At 30.3% G+C, this 27,231-nt stretch overlaps 1 protein-coding gene across 1 annotated transcript; it reads left to right on the top strand.

The window, feature by feature from the left end:
* Positions 1-5,065: 5,065 nt before the first annotated feature.
* Positions 5,066-26,808, top strand: LOC129951353 (probable cytochrome P450 4aa1). Its single transcript, XM_056063455.1, has 5 exons — positions 5,066-5,934; positions 22,016-22,187; positions 22,265-22,642; positions 22,710-22,779; positions 25,519-26,808. Exons 1-5 carry the CDS (start codon positions 5,917-5,919, stop codon positions 26,414-26,416), a joined length of 1,536 nt encoding a protein of 511 aa, XP_055919430.1. The 5' UTR covers positions 5,066-5,916; the 3' UTR covers positions 26,417-26,808.
* The last annotated feature ends 423 nt before the right edge of the window (positions 26,809-27,231 follow it).

Genomic DNA, 27,231 nt, shown 5'->3' with positions numbered 1-27,231 from the left:
GCGAAGTTGGTTGAGGTCTTCACCTTCCGGGCTGGAGCGTTGATCAATTCGCTCTACATGGCTTAGCGTTGTGAGTTGTTGGACTTTAATTCTGTTAACGGCTTATGCTCTAGTGAAATAGCCAGTTGCATTCCTCCCCTTAAACAGTTCAACCGTAATACTCGCGCTTCTAGGAATGCTCATCAGTATACCCTCGAGCCCAATTTGGGCCGTACTGTCAAATACGAAGATTCGTTCTTTAGCCGTACTACGCGAATGTGGAATACCTTACCACACTCTGTCTTTCCTAGTCATTGCAATATTCAGGAATTCAAAACAAATGTGCACCGACATCTCCTTTTAAACTCCCTCTCCTCTTCCTAGTGCTCACACTGTGCCTCTGCATAATAAGGGAAGTAATATCCCCTTAAGTGTGTGCTTATTATAAACAAAAGTTAGTTGCTTTGGTTAGAAAAGAAGATTTTAATATGTTTTTGGTGATTGCACATATCACTTATATCCCGCAGATGAGTGAAAAGTGAGTTCCAAAAGCCACATGCAGCGATGAAAAACTGAATTTCTGAGGTCAATGTTAACAATCTGATTTTGAAGAGATAAGCTGGTTTAACGTGTTTTCAAGATTTTAAAAAACAATATCAATGTTCGAGGCTTCATGAAGTCCTTTAAAAGCATATAAAGTAGAATCTCCTGCAAATGTGAAATATGGTCGTAGTTTCTTAACCCAAAGATGCATCGAATGATACCAATAAAGGCTATGTTTAGTTTATTTTTGCTGATGGAATCGCATTTGTAAACAATTTCGCATCCATGAGTGAGAACTAGTATAACTAGGGTCCTTGCTAGCATTACATACATAAGACGGCGCAACAGTCCGTCCGTCATTCCAGATCAATTTGTTTGCATTTGTTTGCGTTGAGAATCAACCCATTGCAAGACACCCTAGTTCTTTATTCAGGGTGAAAACGCAGTCTTCAATTAAACACAAAGGACAGATTTTGTAAATTTCTAAATTTTAATGTCATCGGCATAAAATGTGTTGATACTTCATTTATAATGAAACCGATTTCATTCACATATAATGAAAATAGAAGTGGGGATAAAATTGATCCTTGGGGAAGTCCTTGTTGAATCGGAAGAAAATCGGAGAGATTTTCATTTAAGAAAACGGCTTACTTTCTATCATTCAAGAAGGAAGAAAGCATTTTAAAGCTTCTGAAGATATGTTGAATCTGTGACGCAGTTTATTCAGAAGTATCGAGTGATTCACCATGTCGAATGTTTTTGAAAAGTCTAGTAGGACTAAAAAAGTTACTTTATCAATATCGAGCTCAGTCCTTATGTCTTCGATTATTTTAGTTAGTATCATTATACAGCTATGGTGTGAACGAAAACCCGATTGAACATCGACTCAAAGGTTGTTGCGACTGATGAAGCTGCTAAATTGTTTTTGCATTATCCTTTCACAGACTTTAGATAGAAAAGGAAAAGCAAATTTTTGGGGATAGGAATTATTTTTGCTTTTTTCTATTGTTGCGGGTAATTATTGTATTTATTACATGTGTAAAGCATTGTAGAAGCAAGGGAAGAATAGCTTTAATGAAAATTGTACTCAAATCATCAGCACTAGTGGCATTGGACTTTATATTTATGCAACTTTCAACTATGTCTACGGCGTTCACACAATCGAAACTGATCAAAGTGTCTGTACAAGTCGATGGTGTGGTATTGAGATATTTTATTTTTATATTTTATTTATTTCGTAATGGTTTGTGCAACTCACTTATTAAAGTCTTTAATCCTACTAGTGAACCATTGTTTATTTAGTGTTGATTAAATAAAATACTAAGATTTGTGTTTAAAAACTCGACTTGGTCATCTGGTGAAGGCAGTAGGAATATGTTTTTAAATGCTAACATTCGAAAACATTTAGTACTTTAGGTTCTTAACGCCGTCATTAATTTTGGGAAATAATTTATGAGTTCCTAGGGGTTTTCTAAAGTTCTAGGGTAACCTTTAAAGCCTTAAAATTCAAAATATTTGTTTCACTCCATAATTGTACTTAGAAGTGTAAGTGAACTTCACTTTTAGCCCACAAAACTTCCATGAATCCTGTTCTCTCAGCAACACTCGTTGTTAAGCATTGGGCCTTAATAAGGTTATGGCAAAATTTCAAGTTATTTTGTTAAACTATTGTTCTGTTTCAACGATAGAAGTAAGCATTGATTTCTTGAAGAATTTAAATTAATAAATACTTGAGCATAAACACAGTTAACACTTTTCTTAAACTACGCTTTTTATGAAAAAACGCAAGTTTTTTATAACTCTTAACTACCAATAGAGAAAGGATCTACATAATATGTATATGGCAAGTATTGTATTCGTAAAAAAATTCCAAGTAGAGGTTTTAACCAAACATTACATTACCATGGTAGAGAAGTCAAAAAATTTGGTCCCCCGATTTCTTTCGTCTTTCTGTCTTGGGCCCTACAACCCAAAGTATTGGGTCAATTGACTTGAAATTTTAAAATTAAGGTTGTAAGCAAATTCGGTTTGGGGTATTTTTTTCCTTTTTTTTTAAATTCTAAAAATAACAATAGTCCCCATACAAATTTGTTGGTCAAAAATTGAAAATTAAAATTTTCTCAGTCAATATGGTTTTTTAAGTCAATATGTTGTTCTTAATTTAGCTTCTTTCAATAAAAAAATATTTTTGTATCGAAAAAGGTACCCCCCCCCCACATATAATCGTTATTTGTTTTTAAGTTTACTTAAATTGATTTTAATAAGTTTTTTTCCTATACAAACTTTTATATTGTCTTAATAATGTTTGATGTTAAAAAATGTTAAAATATTTTTTTTCAAAATTAGATGTCTCGAAAATGAATTAGGTACCCAAGCCCCAAAGCAAAAATACCCAAATCGAAATCCCCAAATCTAAATTTCCGAAACCAAAATCCTCGAAGAAATCCCCAACAAAAAAATCAAGTATGGCAACACTGAAATAAAATAGGGGAAATGTGAAAACCGACCATTTTTGCGTGTGTAGTTTTAAGGATTTCGTTTATAGATTATTATCGGCATTTCGGTTTAGATCCAGTTGATTGTATTTTTGGAGATTTTGTACTTTGGGATAATGATTTTGTAGATTTTTAAAAGTGTGGGGATGCAGATTTTGAACTCGGGCATTATGTCGGTATTCCCTCGAAAATAGGTCATCTTTTTCTTACGACAATCAAAGGTACAGAATAATAATTTTAAAAACTGTATTATATAAAAACCCATTTTTTTATAACCGCTAAGGAATATTAAAGAAAAAATTTGCAGAATTAAGGTTTTTTGAAAAATCAAATAGCACTTACATTTTTCAAAATAGTAAATATGTCAAAATGAACTCTTTGGATACATGAGTAAGTTCGTAATCCAGTCGTCTATTATATTTGTTGAAAGATTTCTATTCGTAAAAAAATAATGTTTGCTTACTTTTCGAAATTAATTTCAGGTTTTATTTCAATTACATGTAATTGGTGATTGACCTTTTCTCCATTACATTGTAATTTAGTTACTAGTAATTGAAAAATACACTTACTTATTACACGTTTAGTTAAAAATTGTAATAAAATAGAAACTAGTTATGGGAAATATAGCAAGACTGTTTAAAAGACAAATTTAACTTAAATAGCCACTTGAAAAAAAAAACAAATAAAATAATTGATTACTAATTTAAAGATACACATACAAAAAATTAGCATTGTGTAAAATTTTCTGAAAATGAAGAAAATAATTAACTGAATTGCATTTTTATGTAATGAATATTGACAAATCCATTATAACTGCTTTTTTGACGAATTCTTATGTTTTCAATTACATCTACATATGTAATTGACGCATTTCAATAACATGTAACTAGTAATTGAAATTCTGCAGTTACATTTTAAAATACTTAATAAAGTTTGTGCAGGTTCCTTGTAATCATTTTTTCCGAACTCTGCTGCTCTTGATTTATAGCATTTTAAACACTTTCTGTTTTCATTGTACATTTTCATGTCCTAATAACTTAAATTCTCAATCTATTTTGCAAAGGTTTTCATTGCCCAGTAAGACGTTCCTCAGGAATGTCAAATAGGACCACATCATTTTAGTTTAAATCATTTATCCTTCTGTATACACTAAAGTATCATTCTAACTGTCTATACTAAGTTGGAATTGGCTTTAAAAATGCAAAATTCAAGCCTAGACAAATTTGAACTACATAATTAAGTTGGAAATCTTTAAATATACGATCGAGTGGTATATTGTGGTTCCTTTAAAAGCTATTTGTGAACTGTATCAGGGGCAACATTTCTTTCTCAGCGAATTCAAGAAAAATTATTTCAATATTATTTGTTGCTGGCAATCATTATTGAATCTTTCATTAGCTCCTAAAAGTTCACTTCAAAATAAAACAAAAATTCAAAACAATTTTTCTCCATTAGTGTACATTCACCATAAACCAAAGCACCACCATAGGTTTGTAACTGCTCAATTAAAAAATAAAATCAAACACGCAATTTCACCGGCAAAAACAACACTGACCGTGAATATTAAAATTTCAAAAATAACCAATAAACAAAAATTAAGCTATTTGTTTATCTTTTCCTGCTCCTTTAAATTCGCCTAATTATTATGCTGAATTTGAGGAATGTCTTCATTCTTGAAAAGCCATTACCTACCGCAGTACTCGTCGTATATATTAATACCCTCCTCAGTCTAGTGACTTAAATCGCCATAAAACAATCATATTAATAGCATTAAGTAAATACCGACTTATTGTTGTCAAATTCGTACACATAATACAAATGATTATCGTACTTAAAATGCATAAAGTGTTCCAAACAATATTACGCTATTGTGATATTTTGTTGTTGTTGGTGGTGGTGGTTGTATTTTTTTTTTAATAGCGTTAGTCGAGCACAAAATTTTAATATTTTTTAGCACAAAGTAAACAGAAACACCTCGACAAAGCTTTAAAAAAATATGCAACTTGGATTTCTGTCTTCGTTTAACTCGCAAGGAAAACGTACCACGCGCGCAGCTCAGCTCAGCTCAGAAGAAAATGAATATCGTATCAAGTTGACAATAGATCACTTCAATCGACCCTTGTCGTAAAACTTCTACCTATATCGAATATAAGCTTGCTTAATGCAAGTAAATAATTGTCTAGCTGTTATAAGCAATTAAATCTTATCGTTATCGGTGTTTAATGAGAAGAAAATTGTATAATTTTAACGGATGTCAGAATATTTGTGTAAATAAATTTTGAATTTAACTAAAGTTCCGCTGTCATGTCAGTGCGATGTGCATTTTCCTATAAATTTGCGTAAGACCAGAAGACAGTTAATTTTATTCAGGAATATCCTGCATCTATAATTTCGCCATAATCAGCTATTCAGCGTAAAAAAGCAAACATTTATCTGCATCTGTACTTCTGCAGTTTGTTCTGTCCCGCTCACTTATTTGGTGACAGTGACAGTGTGACAGTAGTGACTATATGACGTTATTTTTATGTGATGATGTATTGTTGACAGATGGCAAAACATCACGCACTCTCAATCTCAATCTCGGTGTCATACCAACCAACCATATTGACAGCTAAGCTATGTTCATGAAATGTTCAACTTAACCGGGGGTGGTTATAAATAGAAGATGCTTAAGAGAGATGCTGCCATTTAAAGCTTAACTCGACTACGAAAAAGTTCATCATAATAAATTCGGACTTACAAACAAAAACGAAAATTCATTACAGTTAATTCGTGTGTGGTTCTTCATAATAAGACGTTAGACGCGGTTCCGTGGTTTGAATTTTGATTTGAAAAAAAATCTATTGCTTGTTTAGCGCAATTTCGTGTTAATTTAATAAATAAACTCAAAGAATTTATAATGATTATTGAAAAAGTGGTGAGTGTTCGATCAACGAGTATAATTATTATGATGGTTGTGGCAATAAATACAAAATTATAACAGTGATTGATTTTTAAGTCTTTCTGTTTTGTAATTAACTTAAGTTTTGTCAATGTTTTTGAAGATTTGTAAAAATTAACTATATAACTTTACCTACAAATTATATTGGTCTTGAAAATGAATGTGATTTAGGTACCTGCAATTTTGTAAGTTCTTGGATAATTTTAGTGAATTGGTGCTAATTGACGACTTTAGGTACACAACTGTTCGTATATCCATCATCGATAGTTCAAAGGCGATGATCTAATAGTGATGTACCTGATGAATTTGTTATTCAATCGTAATTGAAATATTTAAGTGAATCAGAAAACGATAGATTGTTTTAGAAATAAGCATTGTTTTTAAACGTATTCGATTCGATTTTGATTCGAAACAAATTAAGCAAATGCAAAAGTGAGTTTGGAAGAGCTTCAAAATGCGGACCTTAAAACAATTTTAAAAATAAAAAATTGGTGGAAAGTTTGTGTCCTGAAATCTTTCAAATACTAATACAAAATTAATTCTGGAAGAAAATACAATCAATTTAATTTGATTTTTCGATTTTTTTACCGAAGAGATCTGCGTTGTTCGCTATAAGTAAGACGCACAATTGAATCCCAAATTTTTGAAGTTGTTTTTTAGTTTTAAAGTTTTAACACATTCATCATAGATTTGATTTTTATAAAATTTAGAAATCAAGTCCTTGTAACTTGCAACTCTCAATGCATTTTTTTTGCAAGTTATACTTAAAACTAAGGCACAGTTTTATGTCAATTTGAAGCCACAGGAAAACAGTTTCAGTTAAAGAAAAGGATATGAAAAGGGATGCGACCATCATGCGATTCCATCTCGACTGTTGATTTGTCTTGCTTAAAAGATTGTAGGTTTTCGTGTTGAGTTAAAAAAAATGTCAGTTGAATTATTCCTAAAAATTTTAAAATTACCAAAAATATTTTTTATACAAAGAAATAGTTGAATGAAATTAATTTGAGAGATATTAAGAACCGAACATCAATTTTTCCCAAATTTGCGTACTATTTTTTTTTAAATTTCTTTTTTTTTTTATAAAAGACTGTTGAATATCGAAAACAATATTTCTGAGAAATAAAACAAGTTGGAAGACAATATTTTTAGTTTTTGGAAAGCTATTTGAGTCGAAATTTTTACTAAGTTTTAGTATTGTTTTTTGTTTGTACAAAAACTGTAAATAAAATTTTTTGCAAAATTTTTCTGAATGTAAACAACAATATTTAAAAAAATAAAAGTAGTTAAAAGCCATTTTATCAAAGTTTTAAAAATATATTTGAGTCGAAAATCAATTTTTACCAACTTTTGATAAAATTTCTTTTAAGTTTTTATTTTTTGTAAGAAAACTGTCGATTCGATTTTTCTCAAAATTTTACTGAATGTTGACAACAATATTTTTTAAAAGATAAACATAGTTTAAAGCCAATATCTCAAGGTTTTGAAAATATATTTGAGACAAAATTCAATTTTTACCAGCTTTAAGTAATGTTTTTTTAGGTTTTTATTTTTTATAAACAAAATTGTCAATTTGATTTCTTTAAAAGTTTTACCAGATGTTAAAAACGTTATTTTTATTGGCACAAAATTGCTTAAGAGATAAAATCATGTTGTGTTTTTGTAAAATTTTCGTGGTGCCAATTTTGTTTTGCAGTTTTCGATTTTTTCCAAAAATGTATTAATTTGGTATCACGCTACTATATATAATTTATAATTTTATTCAAGTCTCTATCGTCGTGAGATATTTGGGGTTAACCAACATTTTCACCTGTTTTTTAAACTGCTATGGTAAAAAAATCACAAACGCAATTTTCTTAAGAGCCCATTCTGCATCTTTCTGATTATTATCTGTATAACAAAATTTATTTGAAATCGATATCTCTTCTGGTTCTTAAGCTATGGACGACGAAAAAAACGTCGTGAACGTACGGACATACGGACGTACGAACGTATGTACACACGCACGCAAAGACATCTTTCTAAAAATCTTTTATTTTGACTCTAGGGACCTTGAAACATCGAGAAATGTCAAAATTTTTAATTTGACAAATCGGACCCATTATAATAACTTCCTGTGGGAAGTTAATAATGGTTCTGTAGGGGGTATCCTTCTGGATCAATACAAAAATATGTTATTATATTTAAAGAAGCTAAATCGAAATAAATGATTTAGAGAACATTTTATAAATTTCTATCGTTACGTTTTTGACGAAATTCGAATTTTTGATTATTGACTAAAAAATATCGTATGAGGACTACTTTTATTTTTGATTTAAAAAAAAATAAAATGAGTTCTTAATCGAATCTAGTCGAATCCTTAGTTTTCAAGTTTGAAATACATATATCGACTTATCAGCTTAGGGGCTTTTGGACAGACAGAAGACGGACAGAATTGCTGGGCCCACTATTTTCTCTTACATCTAAATTTCATTTTGGAGTAAAATCTATAGAGTTCAAAATTTTCGACGAATGCAAAACTTGACACATAGTTTCTATATGTGGCAAGTATAAATAAATATGCAATTTATAAAAGGGCACGTGTCGGATATTATGTCAAATACGTATTTTGTATACCAATGTGACGTAAATGCTTGTCTACACCCATTTAGATCGAAAACAACACATCTTTGGTATTAATTTTACGTCATCGCCCGTACATACAAAAAATCAAATGTACGAGTATGCACTAGTTTGAAAATTAATCAGTTTTTTTCAATTCCTAAACATTTTAAATTTTTAAAGACAGGTAGGCCTCAAGGCACCGTATTGTCACCGACACTATTTTCATAAATTATCTCCTGTCTGAAGCAACAAAATGTTGTTCAAATCGATAATATTTTCGACGAGATCAGAAAAAGCTGCAAAACACGAATCAAAGAAACGAACACATTATTTTTCTAAACAAAAAGAACATGTTAAATGCATTGAATTTACGTTCTAAAAGATTATTTTAACATAATTTCTAAACAAAATTCTAAGATTTGAATCAGGTTCAATTTCTTCCGTTGTATTACTTGATGAACCGAGAGCTAACAATAACAAATATTAAATGATTTTCAGACTTTGTCCAGAAAAAGACACTTCTACATTTTAAGAAATTTGAGGCGATAGACGGCCTTAAAAATTCAAAACTAAAGTCTGATTTTGAGGCTAATAAAAAAACCAAAAACGTCTGACTTAATGGACAAATCAATTAAAACTCATCCAAAATACTATTACAAATATTTCCAAGACGAATACATTATTATTTCCATGGTAATCAAAATATATGTTCTAATAAGTGGTATCAGTCATTTAAACTTATTTTTATCTATGATATTCGCTATGACCAATTTTGGTATTACTAGGATGTGGCCTTGAGAAGTCAAAATAAAAAAAAGAAACATCAAAAACTATGATGAAGCGTAGGATTGATCTTTCAGAAAAATAAACTAGATCTCATATTTAAACGGGACTGATCAAGTTAAAATAAAACCTTGCCAACGTCTATAAAATGCCACAACACCAACAACATTAAATATAAACATAATAAATATTAATAAATATCAAATAAAAATTCAAATACACTAATATTATTACTTTAATTAAAATAAAATTATAAAAAAAAAATAATATCTAATTAATTATATAATTATATTTTAAATGTCCAAAAAACAACAACTTTAAGCCTATTAATAATAGTCACTTATTTACCATTTAAGGGAATCATATAATGTTCTGTTAAATGATGTCTGACAAAATTACAACATTAATACTTGTCAGATTTGTTAGAATACTTAAAAGAATAAACCCACCATACCTAAGGAAAACGAAAGAGCTGTTGTCCAAACTTGAAAAATATTAACATTATGTAGGTATCACTATCGAAAGTGTATACGTATATATTTTTAAGCAAACATAATAATCTAGAAACTTTTGTGCGTATTATCCATGAAATAGATCTCTTACTAATAAATATGGTAAGTTGAAGGTTATTTCTTAAGAACAAAAGTACAAATTTGGATTTTTCGCAACATAATAAAGCCTATGCAATGTTCTTTTTGGGTTTATTTATGTTTTCGTTTATGTGGGCGTACTTTTATTTTGAAAAAGTAGAATTCATTTCTATACATCATCAAGAAGGGAAGTTATTAAACTATGCCTATTACATTTGAGTTTCTTATAATATATTCAACATTCTAGTATTTCCATAAAAAGAAAAGACAAAAATCATCATTTATGTTAAAACATTGAGATACAACGTAAAAGGGATGTCGTTTTTTGCAAGAAATATTTTATTGCCTTTTTTATTATTTTATTAACTATTAATAAGCTATTTAAATTTTTATTTAGGGTTAAATCAATTAGAATTTCCCATTATCTAGAAGTTGAAATCAATGTTAATGATCTTCTAGATTCAAAACAAAAATATTTATTATGATTTACTTAATTCAATTAAAAAAAGAAGATTGTGTTTTTAAATCGATTTTACAATCAATTTACATGATTTTTAAAGTAGTGACAACAAATTAGTGAAAGGAATGCATACATTTTTAAAAGTTGGCGAACAATTGATTGTTAAAAATTATTGAAAGCTTCAGTCCCTCTTCTCTCCGTGAAATCGATTCTCTCATTAAACATTGGAATCCTTTACAACCCTGCACATTAACCTTAGTTTAAATTTATTTACTATAGCTGTCCAGAAGAAAAACTTGTGGCGTAGGTAGATCTTAAGGAAGGTAGAAGCTGATGCACATTGTCTACAAGTGCATTATTTCAATAGTTCTCAAATCAATTTCCTTTTAAGAAGCATAACAGTTTTAGGTATAGTATTGGGTGTTTTTTGAGGGCTTGACAAGTTTTCATAATATCCGTGTTTTTTTGGCATTCTATACATAGTATAGTAGAAAATTCACAAGAAAACGCAGAAAATATCTGGAAATTGAGATTCTATTAAAATAATTCATTTAACAATTGCAGTTTTGACATAAAATAAAAACTTTAAGAAGGGGATTTGTTCGTAGAGTACTACATTAACATGTGGTATTGAAGCGAGCTTGAATCTCGTCTCAATTCTGTATATAACTAAATCGAGTTGAAATAAGCTTGATTTGACTCGATTCCGGTCGGGTAACGGCTTCGATTTGTGAAGAAAAAACTGTGTGGAGGAGTTGGGTTTACAGATAATGCATTATGGTTTGTTTATTTGCATGTTTGTGTATAAAAAATATAGTTTTGTTTAAAAAAATTGCACATGAATTAGGTAGCGTATTCTTATATGTTGCTGAACTATTGAGTTCTTCATTGTTTAACACAGACAAACTATCTCACTTGCACTTCCATAAGAAGCATCGAAACACCATTTGCATTTTAGAAAGTGCTGTCAAACTTAATCATTTTTAAATCTTCTTGTGCGGTGAAAACACCAATAAGATTTATTTAATCTTAACTGAGATAAACCTTTAGTGAAAACATAGCAAAACTTTATTATATTTTCTATTCTTGCAAAATAAGCCCAGTAAGTCCATTTTTATTAGCAAAACTAAATAATATCAACAGTAACAGATTGAATTTTGTTCAATGGACAACAGATGATTCCAAATGCAAAACTACTCAACGAACACAGCCATCGAGATACGAATGCAATATCAATCGTACCAACATTTGAGAACGAAATCACATAAGATCCATTCGAGACTCGTATAAATGTCAAAAGCCCATCCATAGTAAGATTCTACTTTAACTTTTATCGGTAGTATTCATGTTACGGATATTGTTTTTGTTATTCGTGTAAGATCCTACTTTGCTATTTATAGATTTTCCAACAAAACACGGGTAATAATATAAGATATATATATTCTTCGAATAGATGTTTGCTATTTTAATGTGTAATAACAATTTATTGGAACTATATGTCAAGTACTGCATTCGCAAAAATGTTTCTGACTTACGAAGGCCTTTATTAAGAAATGAACTGCATCGCGAAACACAATTCTTCAGCTTGGTTTCAAATTGCAGGTCTTCCCCAAGGATGTATCCTCAGCCCAATCTTCTTTGCCCTCTACAATGCTGATATTTCAGATAATTTACCCGATTGAGTTTGTTTTTCTGATATTCGTATAAAAGTACTTCTATACGCGGATGACTTGGTTAAGGTAGCGGATAACCAACCTTCTCTATGGCAACAAATCAATAAGGTGCAAACGTACTGCAATATCTGGGACTTTAAAATAAACTCAGAGAAAACTAAGATAATAGTATTTGAGGCACGGAGTTGTAGAAGGTTAAGAGAAGAAGGTGGTTCCTTAACAACCAACCTATTGAAATAGTACAGGAATTCAAATATCTAGGATTGTTGATGTCTGCTAACGGTAGCTTCAATAAACATGTTCAGCGTAAGAGTAAAGAAGCTGAAGTAGCTCTCAACATAATGTGGCCAACTTTCTTCTCAAACAGAAACATATACTTAGAATATAAATACTGAGGTTTCCAAGCAACCATTAACACTTGCTTGTCTTATGGTATATTTGGTCACAAAAATTTTGAAGAATTTGAGTTGATATAACGCCTTTTTTCAAAAGACTATTTCGGTTACCCAATTAGACTCCAACTTATGCAATTCATGTTGAGTCTGGAATTGCGCTGATTTATATTAAAAACTTGAAATTGCATGCAGATTTTCTAACAAGAGTAATCAGTTAACCAAGTTCGAATCTTCACACATCTATCATGAAGGTTCTTTTGCGAAAAGAAGCATCGCCATTTAAGAAATTGACTCAAGTTGCCCGATTGCATAATGTTTCTCTTGAACTGAATGAATTTATAACAGATAATTGACAAGATATCTTTTCTAATGTTATCGCAAAAGTTGACGAAAGTATATATCTTCAAGCATCATCATCGTCAGCATGAGAAATATATAGGAATCTAAGCCACTCCCTAAATACTAATGCGACAAATTATTTCAATAATAGACTTTCTGCGAGAGCTATAGGTACAAGGGTTGAAATATTGAACTTAAATTATATTCCGCATCGGTCAGATATACCTCTCCTTTGCAATTATTGTAACAGAAATGAGCGTGACGATATTTACCACTTCATAGCTATTTGTCCGAAGGCTCTATTTTCATCATAGTGTCCTCTCTAGAGAACAAGTGTTTGGTGTAATGAACGGACAAATCTCTTCATGTTCATTAAACTATTAAATTACAAAAATATTAATTTACAAATTTCTAAAACAATTTATAATATGAATTTATAAAAACGTAAACTAAAACGCAAAAATCAATAGTTATCAAAAGATCATTTATTTTTTTCTGTTTGAACGAATGTAAAACAACAAATTATATTTTTTTTATAACAAGAAATCTAATGACCTACCAACTACTTAATATATTATTTTATTATAGCAAATGTTATTTTATGGTAGACGGCAATCTTGCCATTATTTAAATTTAATTTTCAAAGTGTAAAAAAAAAGTTTTTTAATTCAATTAAGGAATTATAATAAAGTGATCTGTGAATTTCGATAACATTTCTTTTTAAAGTAAGCCTCCACCATTCTTAAGCGTCGTTCTTTTGTTGAACTAAGCAGAAATGTCAACAAAATTTGACATTCTCAACTGTCAAACCATAGGCAACAAATACCAAAATCTCTAATGCAGCTAATAAAAAACACCCTATTGAACTCACACAATTAGAAGGAGGCATGTGCGTCTGTTTATTTTGTGCTGCAAAATATGATTATCAAAACGTATTTCATCAAAATGAAATCATAATTTACTTGAAACTCTGATTTTTGATTCTGGCCTACCAGGTTTCAATTGATAGCTGCAAATATCTCTCCGAATAAAAAGCAAACCTCTCAACTCATCCTCATCCAAATGATCACTCTGATAAAGTATCAAAAACAAAAATGATAATCAATATTATAAGTATCTGTGCCTAAGTAAAAACTAATATTTGTTTAACGTTTCAATTATTATTGCCCGATCAAATATTAACATTTAAGCTTTTTGTTTTCTTCAATTCAAGATTTCCGCCTGTACAACGAGCAACCGATCGAAGGTTTACGCAAAACCCCATGTGGAATGCAACACTAGGTCATTTCCACTATAAGAATGTTATTTATTGATCACACCTTAAACATTACTGATTCAATCTTAATGTATTTTGTTTAAAATCAATATTCTAACTATCTTATTGCATCACACACACATAACATGTAGTTAGTGTAAAATGATAATATGTATTGTATAGGGATGGGATAGGAATGGGGATGGAGATGGGGATGATTAGATTATTTCTAGACATAGAGACAATCAGTTAGTTAAACTAACAGCTCTCTATAGAATCTTAAACAAATCAAACTTTCCGATAATGTTTACTCTAGTAATTTAATGAATTTTATTGACTTAAAATTTTAACTAATAGTTGCAGGCAATTAGTTAACATTTGTGTTTGTTAAATTTTAATACGTGACAATTGTCATCCTCATCAGCAGCAGAATTATCATAACAAAGGGATGTAAAATTTATTCTATTTGCTTACAGAAAATATTTATTTTTTTTATTGTTGTTGTTTGATGTGAGCATAATGTATGCAACTTATTTTACTTCCGAAATGGATACATTTCCCGGAGATTTAGTAAATAAAATATAAAAGAAATTTCAAGGATTTCCTATAGATTCTTAATTTTTAATTCTTAGTTGATAGTTTAGTCATTGATTTTAGGGTGAGTTCACAGTGCTAAGTCCGAATTGGAATATCCTTTACTTACATTAAGTAGTTATTTATTTTTGAAAAAAAATATTGTTATCCAAAATGATGACTAACAGAAGAAATTGCTTTTTAGTTGACGGTAGTGAATTAACTGATGTGAAATTATTTTCAAAGGGAATAGGCAAACTTTTTAGTTCTTATTTTTATTCCCCGAGATCCTGGGTGTTCCAATAAGAGGCTATATTTTATCCTTTTCACTTAATTAGCTCTGTATGCATGTCCTCGATTACTTCCCGAGTTCCATCTTTTAGATCTTAAATACAACACAGCATATTATTATTATTTATTTATTTTATTTTCGTCGTATTACCAAAATAGAAAAATAAATATATATAATACATTTTAAATTTAAACACAACAAATTAAACTTAATATGATTTATAATATAATTTATTTAACTAATACTTAATTCTCATATTTAAGTGTTTTTCATTTGGTAGATAAGAAGAAGGTACAATCTGTTGCCAAAGACAAGAATCGAAAGTACCGAAAGAAATTAAAGATATAAAAGGATTTGACATAATTTTACGTTAGAAGTGTTGAGGGGTGCATACTTGAAGAGATATAACTAAATGTAAAAAAAAATATTTTAATTATTGAAGGGGAAAAAGAGTAAACTAAAGATTAGATAAGAATCCTGATAATGTTATAGATTTCATTGAGATCATAGCTAAAAAGCCATTTTTTGTATGTATTTTTAAACAAATGTGTTGATCGAATGCTTCGTAATTCAAAAGGCAGTAAGTTAAAAAGTCTACGTGCTATTGAGGAAAAGAAGTTTAAAAATTGATTAGTATTGTGCGCTGGAATAATGGCAAGGTTCATATGCTATGTTCATATTTTTGTTTCTTCCAAATGGTTTTAATTAATTTGTTTTGCGTTACCAAAAGAGGTTGCCAAAGATTTTTGTAGCAACCCATAATAAATAGTTTCCATAAATTTTCTACAACATAGTTTTTTTAAATGAAAAAAGATATAAGTGGTTGAAAGTAGATATTTTTTTAATACTTGAAAGTAAATTTTTCAGTCCATTTTACTGTCAATGTTTATTCCAAGATATTAAAATTTAGTAATTTCGGAGTATATCTGCGGAGGTAAAACAAGATATGCTATTTAGTGGGAGCTTTTTGCAGTCATAACTATGGTGAACAAAAAGAGGAAGATTCAAATCTACAGCAAGTGATTTGAAAAACATAATTCTTGTTTTCTCACTAATAACTAGTTTACTCGTATGTATGCCAAACCAATGTCTTAAAAACTCTATGTCATGATTGATTTCTGAAAATAAATCAAGCAATGTGGGACTAGAATAGACACACGCTATATCATCAGCAAAGCCAACTTCTTTACTTTTTAAATTAAGGGCAAATATACTATGGGCCTTACCAATAATTATTGCCTAAACAAGCGTTTAGACAAACGCCACGTTAAACTTTAGAGACGAGTTTATTTGTGTTAAAGATTAAAGAAACATACGAAAAATTTCTTTTCCTGCCAACTGCCAGAATGACAGCACAAACATGACGTTAAATCTTAATCACGAAGTTAAACACGCGTTTCTCTACTCTAAAATTTAGAGTGACGTTTAGCGTTAAGCTGACTATTAAATTGATTATTGGTATGGCACTATGTATTTATTTAAATAAGAAATAAAATTGGACCTAAGACAGAACCTTGCAGGACTCCTTTATTAATATTTTTTACTTCAATGTAGTTGCCAGCTATTTTGACAATCTGTTTTCTATTTATAAGGTAAGAACAAAACCAATTTAGCATAATGCCTCGAAATCCAGCTTTCTCTAACTTTCTTAATAATATTTCATGGTCGACTGTATTGAAAGCTTTTTTTAAGTCGATATAGAGCACATGTTAATTTATTTTGGTTCAAACTTTCATAAATTAGACTATAGTGGCCTAAGAGCACAACTTCCGTCGATTTTCCAGCTCTAAACCCAAACTGCTCATCATTGACAAACAAAATTCTCTCTAAAAAGTTCTCAACTTTTGATTTCACAACTTTTTCAAAAAAAAATTTTGAAAAAACCGGTAAAATAGAAATAAGTCTATAATTAGAAATACTTTTTTATCCCCTTTTTTAAAACTTGGAGTAATCTCAGCTAGTTTTAAACTATCCGGGAAAATGCTTTGATAAATACTCTTGTTAAATAAGTGGAGAAAGGTATCAACTATATTAAGACTTATTGTTTTAATACAATTATTTAAAAAAAAACCTTTATATATAGTTGAAAAGGAACTATTTAGATTTTGAATTTACATTTCAAAAGAGGAAATAGTTGAGAAAAGAATCTTTGATATCGAAAACTTTCTTTGAAGCAAGCTTCAGAACATTTAAAAATGGATTTAATACCTGCATTAACGATGGTACTAGCAGCTATATTAAAAAAATAATCATTAAAGATTTTCGCCATGATCAAATATGTTTTGAGAATCATAAGTAATACATATTTTCCAGCCTTGTATTCCAAGTGGCCGCAAAGAAAAAATGTTAAGTCCCAAGATCTCGGTGGCAAATTGTGATAACCTCGTCAAAAATATTGAAACAAACGTCAATATATTTTATAACTTTTGACAGACAAAATAATTAATAAAAACTGTGTAGCTATCCATTATCATTCACCGTAACAGTTGCACCCACCTCATTTTCGAACGAATATGGTCCTATATCACACTATCAGTGCATGAATTGACACATGAGGAACGGGCACACAATTGATTGCTTCTATTAATAAAAATTCAGAAGTAAAAATGGGATCAAATCATTTAAAATTGTCTTTTACAGACAATCTGGATTAATTTGAGTAATTTCAAAGACCCAACCAGAGGAGAAATTTCATTGCTGGTTTCAGTTCTTAAAAATCCCTGACATCTAAGCCTGAATGCAAAATACGATCTAAAGTCATTTTTGTGAAATGCTTCATCCCAAGCACTAAAGAGAAATCGACAAACCTGGTTCACGTCAACGATATGTGTTACAGCAGACATTTTTTCAGTTATTCGTGAGCGTTGCTTACGGTTTTGATTCTTCCAAAACGTATTGCAACAGATCAAATTTGTCCACCAATTTTATTATTTTCAGTGTGAAGCGATGCGTTTTTAGAAATATCATTTTTTCTACCATTGGGGACAGCTTTAAAACTTAGAACTGCCCAAATAGCAGTCTATTCAAAAAGAGACCTTTTATTGGAAAAGCGATAGAATTCTGTATTCAACAGCATGTTTGTTTCTTGAAAGCTTTTTTTAAGTTCATCAAGTCAAGTTATTTAAAAGTATGTCTCCTAAAGTACTGGAAATCTCTCCAAGTTAAAAAAAAAATACCGTGAACATATAGTAACTACGACTTCCTGACTAGTTATCTGATGATAAATTTGTTCTTGCCTTCTTACTTACCTCAGTGGAGGTGAATTTTCAGAAGAATTCACAGAACCCGCCAATCAGAGTCTGTATGGACTAATTATAATGGAAAAACATATATCCAGTTGTTGAGTTGTGTTTTGAATGTATATAAGACAGATATTGGTTTTTTAGAATTAAATATTTCCGAAATTGAAGATGGTCTCTTGAGTTTAAATGATAACAATAAACCAGGTCCAGACGAAATTCCACCTATTGTTCTTAAAAAATGTTCTGCTACTCTAGCTGAACCTCTCTTTCTAAATTTTAATAGCTCTTTAAGGAACGGTGCATTTCTTTCATCATGGAAGAAATTATTTTTAAACCCTATTCGCAAATCAGGGTCTACATAGCAAATATCCAACTACAGTCTGATTTGTAAATTTTCCTGTATTGAAAAACTTTTCGAAAAATTGATATATGAAAAACTTACATTTTTAGTTAAGGAACACATTTCACCGCTACAACATGGTTTCGTTGCAGAAAGGTCAACAACGATTAATCTTTCTATTTTCTCCAATTTGATTTTAAAGATTGTCGAAGAAGGACATCAAATTGATGTAATTTATACCGATTTTTGAAGGGCATTTGATAGAGTAAGTCACTCAATTTTAATTAAGAAATTAAAAAACTTTTTTTGAAATGGTTGGAATCTTATCTTAAGGTTCGAGTTCAATTTGTTTTCATTGACAAAGTTCTCTCAAACACAACTTTGGTTTCATCTGGTGTGCCCCAAGGTAGCCATCTTGGACCCCTTCTTTTTTAATTGTTATAAATGACTTACCTAGTATTTTCCTCAATTCTAGTCAACTTCTTTTTGCCGATGACATAAAGTTTTTTCGTTGCATAAAATTTATTAATGGCTGTCATCTCTTACAAGACGATATTTCAAAACTATCCCAATGATGCACGAAAAAACCAATTATATTTAAATGTCGCTAAATTAAATACAAGATTGAGAATCAAGTTCTAGAAAGAGTAAGGGAAAAGAAATATCTGGGTGTAATTTTTAACCCTAAACTTAACTGTTAAGCATATTGAATTTAGCTTAACCAAAGCAAATTCCATGCTCGGTTTTATCAAACTTTTACTTTCAAATCGCTTTTTACCTCATATGTAAGACCATTCTTGGAATACTCTTGTGTAATCTGGAACCCTTTTTATAACATTTAATCTAAAAGAACTGAAATGGTCAAAAAAAAAATGTACAAGATTCCCTATTCGAAAATTTGGGTGGAACATCGAATCTCCATCATACAAAACTGGATGCCAACTTTTAGCTATTCAATCACTTGAAAATAGACATAAAATATTTTCTGTGATATTTATAAGTGATATTTTATCATATCATATTAAATGCCTTTTTTTATTGTCTTTAATAAATTTGTATGCTCCATCGCGTCAACTTCGAATACAGGCTTGATTACGCGAAAAATGAACAAATAACCCGCTGTGTCAAAAAAAAACTAACTTAATTTTAAATTGCATTGATTTTGATTTTCAATTAAGTAGATCCTCTTTGAAAAATAAACTTACTGTTTATTTTAATTATATTTTAAGTTTTTATATTTAATTCAAGTTTATTTAATAAATAGTACACAAGTTAATATTTATCTAGTAGTCTAATTGTAGATTTTTTAATCTCGGTGCCGTTTACACGTTGGTGGCATCATTGATCCTTATTTTTTTTGAAGTGAGAAAGAAGCTGCCGTAACGTTGAATGATGCTCGCTGATTGTTCTTAGTTTTTAAAAGTTAGTCACCTAAATATTTGGTTGCAACAAAACAATGCAACTTTTCAATGTATGCAACTTTATTTCCAGAAATATTCCTGTTAGCTGGCTCATTATTTTGTGGGGCTTATGTTGAAAAATTAGTACCTAAAGGACTTGAATTTAAGGACAGGCCAATATTAAGGTCACTATACAACCACATTTATTGTAAAGTGGTTAAAAAATTCACAGATAGAATGGACTATTTAACGTATCTGAAGCTATGAGACTATCTACCAGATTATAATCAGGAAAAATTATTTATTTTAAATTGCTCTAGCTCTTAAAAAACACCCGATACTAGTTCTCTTTTTCCAATATTCATTGCTCAAAATTCATAGTAATTATTTTAGGGTTGGTCCTGAAATAAAATAATTAAAATCAACGAATGTGATTAATGATACTCGAACCAAGCCTTTTTTAATCACAATTCATATAGAAACCGCGTATCAGACGATCATTATCATTAATGTTTATCAATATAAATTTTCGTTAAAAACACTTAGGTTTTCCAAATAAATTTAGCCAATTCATAGTTAGCCATTAGTTTTAAACATATGTAGATTTTTAGTTAACCAACAACAGGTACTTATACAAAGTCTAAAATTACTACGAAATATGATTTCAATATTTTATCATGAAGTCTTGCATTAAAATACTCACAAAGATATCACCCCAACCCCATTGTACAAACATAACAGTACAATTGCGACTTCCGAACTTAAAACAAAACATATTATTATTATTTATGGTCAAAATTGATTAAAAATTCATATGAATCTCGTATTGCTCGTACGTTTTATTGACAACAAAATTATTATTATTATTTTGTCGATGTGAAGAAACATAACTACGTTTATTTTGATAAAAGAAGCACGTTCCATTTTGATTTCATTGCACCTACGAAATTAGTATTTCCCATTTGAGATTTGAAAAAGAGCAGGCAATAAAATATCGAACCCAAATAAACACCATGTGGCAGTCAACGGCTTCGAACGCGGCGTAAAGTTCATATAAACAAAATGAAAAAAAAATCTCTAAACTATTTAGGTTTAGGTTTTTTGACGCTTAGGTGTTAATAGATCGGATACATATTTAGATGAGGAGAAATATCCATCAACTTATAGACGTTAGACCATGTACCTAACCTACGTGATCAAAGACAATTCGAGGCTGAACCATTTAAGGTTGTAAAGATGCCGTCCTAAAGATCAAACTAAAAATAAGAGAAAAACAGTTTGTTTTTGAATTTACTTTTAAATTCAAAATAAATAAAGTAATTAAGGCCTAGAAGTTTATTTCATTAAGATTTTTGTGCTTATTTATTTTGTTTTTCTAAATTTTTCTATTGTAAGTACATTTACCCAAAACTAAAAAACATCTCTAATTAACAACTTTTAAGTAAATATACGCCTTTTGTTATATGAACCTGTGGTGATTTATCAAAAACCATGCACATCGTACTCAAAATGTCCATCAGCAACCTTGAAACGTGAGGTTAAGTGACTGAAAACCAAAACAAAGATAGTACGATAGTATTTTGTCACAATTGCAATATTTTTATATTGTAGTGCCTTACTTTAAAGACGTGTCATTGACAACTCAATGTCACGATGACACACGTCAAAAAACAGATCAAGTGCTTGGAGAAATTTTGACAGTTGTTGATCTTTTATGATTAATGGAAACAAAGCAAAGATTTTTCTTTTGTCCTTTACATATGTGTACTTTTAAGATGGAAAATTTTGACTATATTATGACATATGGTTGGAGTATAAATTACCACACCCTTTTTGTCAGTTGTTTTGAATGATGGAAAAGCGTGTATCCCATTAAACTATTAATTATTATCATTTATCACAAAATCAAAACAAACAAACAAAAACACAAGTGGGTGATACTCTTGCTCAAAAAAAAAAACAAAACACATTAAGTAATTACGTGCAGAACATAGATACTAATTGATGGATAATCATTGTTATATTTTGTTCATCCAAATTAATGACTTTGACATTAGCCATGTTGTTTACAACTTAATTTGAACGAATGTCATATTTTTTGTATTATGTAGATCTACAGAGCATCAAACTCAGAATTATGGAGTTTTGCAAGTGTCATACTCCTTGGATTTACAATCTACACGTTTTGGGGTTATCTGAAGTCGGTGTTGCTATCGCTGCAGCTATCTGGGCCACCGACAGTACCATTTTTAGGCAATTGTCTGTTGATCAAAGAGAGAGATTGTAAGTTTAACCTTCCTCATGCACACCCTGTGCCTATAAGTCATCGCTAAATAATCTTATGTCATCTTTTTTTTTAGTACTGTCTAATAGAGCTTCGAAAGCCTATGATTTGTATGGATCCCTCGTTCGAATTTGGGTATTATTGTTTCCGTTTTTTGTTGTCCTCCAGCCAGATGATCTTCAAGTGATACTCTCATCAAAAAAACACACGAATAAAGTATTTTTCTATCGTTTAATGCATAATTTTCTGGGAAATGGTTTGATTACGAGCAGTGGAGAGAAATGGAGTACACATCGAAGATTAATTCAACCGACATTTCATTTGAATATTTTGGAGAAATTTATTGGGACATTTGCTGATGCATCGCAAGCTCTGTTTGATAATTTGGATCCACTGGAGAATGAGATTAATATTGCGAAATTTGTTAATAATTGTGTTATTGATATTTTAAATGGTTAGTTTTTTATTTATTTGTATTTTTTAAAATAAGAATTGTTTAATATATTTAATTTTTCTATCAGAGGCTGTTCTTGGTGTTCCTGTTAAGAAAGACAAAAATAGCATGAATATGGAAGAATCACCATTTAGACAGTGAGTACTTAAAGATTTAACATTTTTTATTATTTAACTATTTAAAAGTAATCACAAACATTAACTAGAATATGCTTATTGAAATGGAGAGTGCTCTAAAATAAATGTAAGCCATTTATGTAATGAAAAGAGTTTAAAACCATGGGAAAAGTAAGCAATTTGACAGCTGACAGTTAAGCCTCTTTTTCGGAGACTCGTTTTGACATTTCATTACTTTATTTTGCTTTTAAATAAACAAAATATTTTTATGAAAGTAGAGAAGAAGAAAATCAGAGAAAATGTAAGAAATTTTTGTAATGAAAATAGTTTTAAATCTGGAAAAACAAAGCCTTTTGAGAGCTGACAGTTCATACTCTTTACATTAGATCTATTTTTACATTTAATCATTTTATTTCGCGCTTTACTATTAAGTTAGTTGGTTACAAATTGTCTGAAAACAATATTTATGGAGGAGGTTGGCGTTCGTAAAAAGAGTTAAAAATATGAGGAAAACACAACAATTTGACAGCTGTCAGTTTTGACTCATTTTGACAATTCATTATTTTATTTCACTCTCAAACACAAATAAAATCTCTTTAAAAAAAATGAATGGAAGTAGAGAGCGTCCCAGAATAAGGTACAATATTTTTGTAGTAAAAAGAGTTGAAATCCTTGGAAAAACAAAGACTTTGACAGCTGAAAGTTGGACTCTTTTTAGGAGACCTAGAGAGTTAAAAAAAAACAGCAGAAAATAAAACAAATTAACAGTTGACAAATTAGACTCTTTTGAAGAGACTCATTACAGCTGAAAGTCGAGACTCTTTTCAGGAGATTAAGAGAGTTAAAAAAAAAAACCTGCAGCAAATAAAACAAATTAACAGCTGACAAATTAGATTCTTCTGAAGAGATTCAAAAATAAATGTAATCAATGCGTTCCAAAGTAAATGTCAGCCCTTTCATTAGATAAAATTGTTCAAAACTCTGGGAAATCAAAACAATTTGGAAGCTGATAGCTTAGAATATTTTCAGAAGACTTATTTTGACATTTTATCGCGTTCACAAAAACAGTTAAAATCTTTGGCGAGAAGTTGTCCTTAAAAAGTTAAAAACGTGTAAAGGCAAACAAATTTCACAACTGACAGTTTAGACTCTTTTGAGAAGACTCATTTTGACATTTCATTATTTTATTTCTCAAATAAAAACTAAATCTTCTTGAGAAACAAGGTATGGAAGAAGAGAAATGTTAAATATTCTTGTAGTAAAAGAGTTGAAATCCTTGGAAAAACAAAGCCTTTTACAGCTGAAAGTTGAGACTTTTTTCAGTAGATCTAGAAAGTTAAAAAAATCTGCGGAAAATAAAACAAATTAACAGCTGGCAGTTCAGAATTTTTTGAAGAGAGTCTCTGTTATTTTACTTTGCTGTCAAAAACAAATGTAACCAATGCGTCCCAAAGTAAATGTCAGCTCTTTACGTAGTAAAAATTGTTTAAAACTCTTTAAAATCAAAACAATTTGAAAGCTGATAGTTTAGAATCTTTTCAGAAGACCTATTTTGACATTTTATCAATTTATCTCTCTCACAAAAACAGTTAAAATCATTGGCGAGAAATTGTCCTTAAAAAGTAAAAAAACGTGGAAAAGCAAACAAATTTGACAGCTGTCAGTTTAGACTCTTTTAAGGAGGCTCGTTTTGACATTTTATTGCTATATTTTTTGCTTTGGAAAACAATTGCAACCATTTGTAAGAAATTGTAGATATTTATACAATATTTAGCTTTCATTTTAATTAGCTTGGATGCTTCTAAAAATTGGGATTGTCTACAAACAAATCGTTGGAATGTAAATATTTTGAATCATTTTTGACATTTGCTTAAGATAATTGTCATTGTCGACGAATGTTGCTAGTTTCCGTGAAAATTAAGGAAACTTGACGAGACTATTGTGGTTTATGACATAATGTTAGAATATCAACAGACTACGTCGCTTAAGCTGATAAATTTAAATTATTAAGTTCTTTCCCAAATTTGTTGTCAGCAAATAAGTCAATCTTCTTAAGAAACAAGTTCTAATTTTTATTTTGAAAAACCAACTTAATAAATATATGTCAAGATTAATGGTATGCACTTATTTGTCGATAAGAACTTAACTGAAACATTTTGAGATTTATTACTTTAAAAACAAAATTGAATATTATTATGTTTAGATTTTACAAACAATCACAAATATGGCATAAGGAATGATTTTTTTAATTTTAAAAATAACCTATAAATCATTGTAGGTGGACAGTAATTTACAAACTTCTGAATTAAATTCTTAATATATTTATAATCTTTTACACATATTTGGAAAATTACGAGAACAAATGTCAAACAAGTTGTGGGAAGATGTAAGTCTTCGTCTCTAAGCCACTAAACAACAAAAAATATCATCTCCTTTAAAGGAGGCTTAACATTTAAGAGAAAACAATAACATTTTACAAGGTGGTGCAAAAGTTTAAACATACAAAAATCCTCATTGAGACGACTTATTTTGACACTTGATAGTTAAAGAGACACATTGAGGAAGACATTTTTGATTTTTCTAATGAATAGGAGTGAGATAAAAGATGAAATGAGTTACTTTAAAATGTTTGCATATTTTTTTTTATTTTACAAAATGTCGGCTAGTGTCAATTAAGCTTTGACATTTGCTAAAAATATACGTCGAACTAGAAGAATTTTTCGAAAAACATTCAACAAAACACTTTTTTGTTCTTTTCAGAGGAAAAATTGTCGTGCCACAACGCTTTGTTCAGCCATGGTTATTACTCGATACCATCTACCACATGACCAGTTTAGCTTCTGAAGAACTGGATCAGAAGAAGCGCCTCAATGATTTCACCCGAAAAATGATCAAAATCCGAAGGCAAATCATGCAAGATGGTCCCACTCCCGATCGAAAATGTCTTTTGGACTTTTTAATCGAGATCTCAGACAACAATCCGGACTTTACCGAAGAAGACATTATAAATGAAGCTTGTACCTTTATGCTTGCTGGTCAAGATTCAGTTGGTGCAGCCACAGCATTTACCTTATTTCTCTTGGCTCAGAATCCAAAGGAACAAGAAAAGTGCATCGAGGAGATTGATTCGATATTTGGAGATGACGATCGACCACCTTCAATGTTGGATCTGCGAGAGATGCGTCACTTGGAGATGTGCATTAAGGAATCACTACGTTTGTATCCTAGTGTTCCACTGATTGCTCGAAAGATTGGCGAAGAAGTTCAGCTAGGCAAGCACAAGTTACCCGCAGGTAGCAATGTTTTCATTTGTCCATATTCAACGCACCGGATATCACACATCTATCCGGATCCAGAGAAATTTGATCCTCTACGATTCACACCGGAGAATTGTGAGAAGAGACATCCCTACGCGTATATTCCTTTCAGTGCAGGTCCTCGATATTGTATTGGCAATCGATTTGCCCTCATGGAAATGAAGACTGTTATTTCACGACTTTTGCGAAGCTATGAACTGCTTCCGGTTCCGGGAAAGACAAAAATCGAAGCCAGATTTCGAATAACCTTAAGGGCAGCTGGTGGTCTTTGGATTAGACTGAAACATAGGCGAGGAGATGTGACAGACACAGAGCTGGCTCCAACAGAAAATGTTATGTAGTTTTATGAAGAAAAGACAAACAAATTATTTGCCCATGTGTCGATTGCCTTAGATTAAGATTTAGGATTACGGTTTGCACTTAATTTATAGTATAGGTCACCTTTTTAACTCCAAGTTTGTGTAGAAAGAGGTTTGATAAATTAATAAATAAAAATAATAAAAAAAAAACAACTAACTAAGCGAAGTTTCCTTATCACACGCTTAATGGTTAACAACAAAAACAAGCTTTAAAATTTTTATATTTTTCTTTTCATAATAATAAGTTTATTGTTTATTAAGATAACGTGATGTATCTTTTTGTATATGTGATTTCCAAAATTTCTTGTTCTTATCTTATCTCATAAACAAAAGGCATAAAATGAATACTAAATAATAAAACAAATTAAACTTAATTCCAAATGACTTCACTGAAGTATATGTAAATCAAATAAATACAAAAACTTATAATTTTGTTCATATATGGAAAAAAAAGAAGCAACAAGTGGGCGCCAAACAACGAACGCTCGATATACAATTTTATGTACATTTGTAGCGAAATAAAAACGTGAGTTGAATAGGAAAATGGTGCGTATCAGAAGCCTACACAAGACACAGCACTGTTGATGCGACGACGACACACCGCTGCTTTGGTTACTTTTTATTGTTAGTAAACAATGTTGACAAAGTAAACTTCTCGTAGGTATAAATGCCAATCATGACAGTTTTTTCTTTAGTTTTTGTTTTATTAATTCCTCATTTGAAAGTGTGTTTATTTAATTCCTTAATTTTCCACTCAATTTAACATACCACGATTTACGAACGCAGCTAAGAATGAT

This window comes from Eupeodes corollae, chromosome 3 (genome assembly GCF_945859685.1).
Source record: "Eupeodes corollae chromosome 3, idEupCoro1.1, whole genome shotgun sequence".
NCBI lineage: Eukaryota > Metazoa > Arthropoda > Insecta > Diptera > Syrphidae > Eupeodes > Eupeodes corollae.
Note: the sequence above shows the minus strand (reverse complement) of the source record. Positions and strands in the feature narration are given on the sequence as shown.

Coding starts and splice junctions, on each gene's coding strand:
- LOC129951353 (XM_056063455.1), top strand. Junction 22,188..22,264: donor GTTGATCAAAGAGAGAGATT/GTAAGTTTAACC, acceptor CTTTTTTTTTAG/TACTGTCTAATAGAGCTTCG. Junction 22,643..22,709: donor TGTTATTGATATTTTAAATG/GTTAGTTTTTTA, acceptor TTTTTCTATCAG/AGGCTGTTCTTGGTGTTCCT.